The sequence below is a fragment of the Cebus imitator genome, unplaced genomic scaffold, assembly GCF_001604975.1.
Source record: "Cebus imitator isolate Cc_AM_T3 unplaced genomic scaffold, Cebus_imitator-1.0 Scaffold209, whole genome shotgun sequence".
Classification (NCBI taxonomy): domain Eukaryota; kingdom Metazoa; phylum Chordata; class Mammalia; order Primates; family Cebidae; genus Cebus; species Cebus imitator.
The window spans coordinates 2598430-2602671 of record NW_016107524.1 but is presented as its reverse complement, the minus strand read 5'-3'; the positions used below and the strand labels follow the sequence as shown (position 1 = coordinate 2602671).

At 40.7% G+C, this 4242-nt stretch overlaps 1 protein-coding gene across 6 annotated transcripts in view; it reads left to right on the top strand.

Annotated features, from left to right (window-relative positions):
• Window positions 1-4242, top strand: part of PPP1R21 (protein phosphatase 1 regulatory subunit 21) — an 87833-nt gene that overhangs the window by 74696 nt on the left and 8895 nt on the right. For all 6 annotated transcript variants that reach the window (XM_017548521.2, XM_017548520.2, XM_017548519.2 and 3 more), the window contains one exon: window positions 2930-3028. In XM_017548521.2, the coding sequence (XP_017404010.1) occupies window positions 2930-3028 (99 nt within the window). The remainder of the gene's footprint in view (window positions 1-2929; window positions 3029-4242) is intronic.

The following is a 4242-nucleotide window of genomic DNA, read 5'->3' as shown; positions in this document are numbered from 1 at the left end:
AAAAAAAAAAAAAAAAAAAGAAAAAAATCTTAGATTTTAAAACTTTTAAAAAGATACAAAATCTTAATTTTAATTTTTGTTGTGTTTTCTTCTCTTACCAAATAATTCATTTTTATAAGAGAATTAGAAAAGCATGATGTGGGCCAGGTGCAGTGCCTCATACCTATAATCCCAGCACTTTGGGAGGCCGATAAGGTGAATCACTTGATGTCGGGAGTTTGATACCAGCCTGCCCAACATGGTGAAAATTAGCTGAGTGTGGTGGCGCACACCTATAATCCCAGCTACTCGGGAGGCTGAGGCATGAGAATCACTTGAACCACGGAGGCAGAAGTTGCCGTGAGCCAAGATTGTGCCACTGTACTCTAGTCTGGGTAACAGAGTGTGATGCTGTCTTTTTTTTTTTTTAATGGAATCTTGCTGTGTTGCCCAGGCTGGAGTGCAGTGACGTGATCTTGGCTCATGACAACCTTTGCCTCCAGGTTTAAGTGACTCTCCCACCGAAGACTCCTGAATAGCTGGGATTACAGGCACCCACCATCATGCCTGGCTAATTTTTGTATTTTTTTAGAGACAGGGGTTTTACCATGTTGACCAGGCTGGTCTTCAACTCCTAACCTCATCCCAAAGTGCTCAGATTACCGGTGTGAGCCATCAGGCCCGGCCGAGACTCTGCCTTAAAAAAAAAAAAAGTTATTGCACTATGCAATAGCATCTATAAAATTATATACAATTCATAGAATTGAGGGGGGAATGAAGATAGAAAGTAGAGATATCAAAGAGTAGGAAACAAATGATAAGATAGAATGGATGCTGCTCAACATAAAAGAATGCCTTCAAGGTCTCCGATTTAAAACTTTATATTAAAAGGTCCATTATGGATGGCAGATAGACAATTATAATGCTTAAAGTTGTTCAAAAAAATTGAAAAGGAGGTCAGGCATGGTGGCTCATGCCTGTAATCCCAGCATTTTGGGAGGCCGAGGAGGGCAGATCACGAGGTCAGGAGTTCAACACCAGCCTGACCAACATGGTGAAACCCCATCTCTACTAAATATACAAAATGAGCCAGGTGTGGTGGTGGGCTCCTGTAATCCCAGCTACTTGAGAGGCTGAAGCAGGGGAATCCCTTAAACCCAGGAGACGGAGGTTGTGGTGAGCTGAGATTGTGCCATTGCACTCCAGCCAGAGTGAGACTCTGTCTCAAAAAAAAAAAAAAAAAAAAAAGAAATTGAAAAAGAAAGGATAAACCCTTTATTGAGACCTGACTTTTTGATTTTCTCTTATACTAGAGTTGAAGAGGTTGACAGGAGGCCAGCTGCTGAAAAGTGAAGAGGTGCTTTGCATCTTTTTCCTGCTAAAATTTTGAATCATGTGCTTAGCTCAGTGTGGTTCACAAGCAGCCAGTACATACATGTTTGATAAGTTGATGATCAATAGTGACAGCTTGTTGGAATGCAGGAAAAGGGGAGGACAGCAAACTGAATGACTAGCTGTGGAAATGCTGAATCACTAAGCCAGCAGTGCAGCAGGCATGGATCCTCATTGTTTGGTTCCCTGAGTTAGTGTCTCAGACTTGATTGTCCTTTTCACGAGGACCCGTACCATGCAAGTCTGTTTTCCTCTTTGTCAGGTTCATTGCTGAGCACAGAGTAGATGTTTGGTTAATAGGAGGCAATTGATTTGGTTGGCTGAACTGTCCTAAAATTTTGTGAGAAATGCAATGAGTAACGAATTTTTTTAGGCTGTTTTATTTCCAAGAGATTTAGTTGTTTTAGTAAATATCTTCTGTGCAGTTGTGATTCAAGAATTTTTAAACTATCCTGTTTTTCCTTATCGGTAAACAGGAAGTGGTGACCCCCCGCATGACCTTACTGCTCTGAGTGCCTTATGTCGACATAGCGTTTGGATATGTCTCATGTCTCAACAGATCCTCCTTGTCAGTGGTCTTATCAAGAAAGTTTAGTGAGGCTTTTAATCTCCTACCCGCTTTGAACAATATTTTGAAATAGCATTTTTCTTTTCTTTTTTTTTTTTTTTTTTGATCTACAGTCTCTCTGGATAGAGTAGATAAAGAAAGCAGCCTGGGATCTTTGCAATCCTGTGTTCATTTTTTCCCTTGCAGGTAGCATGTAATCCGTAGGGTAGGTCCATAAAGCTTTTATTGCTCCTATAATGTGGTCTCTAATGAAGGACTTAAAACACAAGAAAAGTACCTTAGGATCCATAATGCATGGTCAGAAGCTCCCAATAACTTTTGAAATAATCACTTCCCTTTTTATCTAGTATAAATATAAATGAATCCGAGATAAATGTAGAAAGTTCTTATGTTTGGCCAGGCATTGTGGCTCATGCCTGTTATCCCAGCATTTCGGGAGGCTGAGACGGGCAGATCATTTGAGGTCAGGAGATCGAGACCATCCTGGCCAACATGGTGAAATGCTGTCTCTACTAAAAATACAAAACTTAGCTGGGCGTGGTGGTGCATGCCTGTAATCCCAGCTACTAAGGAGGCTGAGACAGGATAATCACATGAACCTGGGAGTTGGAGGTTGCGGTGAGCCGAGCTTGTGCCACTGCACTCCAGCCTGGGCAACAGAGTGAGACTCCATCTCAAAAAAATAAAAAAAAGAAAGTTCTTATGTATTATGTATAACCACTGGTCATCAGGCTAGAGCAAAGGAAAAAAGAAGCATTGATCTTAAGTTGGTAGACTTCTTCCTTTACTGTTGAGATGACAAAGGTGGGGCCACTTCTTTCTTATGTGTACTCTAATGTGTGGCACAATGCCTGTAGATATTCAACAGGTTATCTGTGGAATCAATCAGTAACTTTGGCTTCAGGAAGTGTTTTTTAACAACCTTTCCTGAAGCAAATTGGGTTTTAGAAAATGCTCCCTCTACTAATAGAATGTTTTCTGATTTCGCAGTGCCGAGCACTCTCTAAAAGACTGGCCTTGGCTGAAAAGTCTAAGGAAGCACTGACAGAAGAAATGAAACTTGCCAGTCAGAATATCAGCAGACTTCAGGTGAGTTAAGTGTTACCTAAACGGTTTTAATGTTTTTTCATCAAAAGTTATTTGAGGCCGGACGCAGTGGCTCACACCTGTAATCCCAGCTCTTTGGGAGGTTGAGACAGGGGATCAGGAGGTCAGGAGTTTGAAACCAGCCTGGCCAATATGGTGAAACCCTGTCTCTACTAAAAATACAAAAATTAGCCAGGCATGGTGGTGGGTGCCTGTAATCCCAGCTGTTCAGGAGGCTGAGGCAGGAGAATCACTTGAACCTGAGAGGTGGAAGTTGCAGTGAGCTGATACCATACTATTGCACTCCAGAGCAAGACTGTCTCAAAAAAAAAAGAAAGTTATTTGATAGCAAAGCAGCATTTCTTTTCCAAAGGTATCTGATGTCTAGATATGCTTTTCTAAGTATATCTCTAGATACGCTTTTCTAAGTATGATCTGATCTCTAGATATGCTTTTCTAAGTAACCACTGTATTTCTAATTGATTTTAAAATAACATCTTGCTGGGCATGGTGGCTCATGCCTGTAATCCCAGCACTTTGGGAGGCCAAGTTGGGCGGATCACAAGGTCAGAAGATTGAGACCATCCTGGCCAACATGGTGATACCCTGTTTATATTAAAAATATAAAAAATTAGCCAGGCATGATGGCATGTGCCTGTAGTCCCAGGTACTCAGGAGGCTGAGGCAGGAGAATTGCTTGAATCTGGAAGGCGGAAGTTGCAGTGAGCTGAGATCTTGCTGCTGCACTCCAGCCTGGGCGACAGAGCAAGACACTCTGTCTCAAAAAAAAGCAAAAACGTGGTCTGTTTGGACTTTAATTTAAAAAAACAAAAACAAAAAACACAACATCTTATGTTAGGTAAAAAGTAGTTGTTTCCCTGACTCGATTCTAATTTTAAATCATTTTATAGTCAGCATTTGCTTAAATAATACTTTACTCAGAATCTTTCTTTCCCCTTCCTTGTACGTAACCATCATGGTGGGCTGTAGGCTTGTTCTGTACATATTACTCTGTTTCTTTTCTTTCCTGTTTCGTAAAATGGATCTAAACTGAAAGGTGGGGCTATAACATATTCTCCTTACTCACTGCCTGGTTTTAAACATTTGTTTTCAGAAAACCTCTGTTAATAAAAACATGATGATAGGCAAGGAAAAAACACAGCAGTACAGCAACACCCACTTCTTCTTTTTTTTTTTTTTTTTTTTTTTTTTTTTTT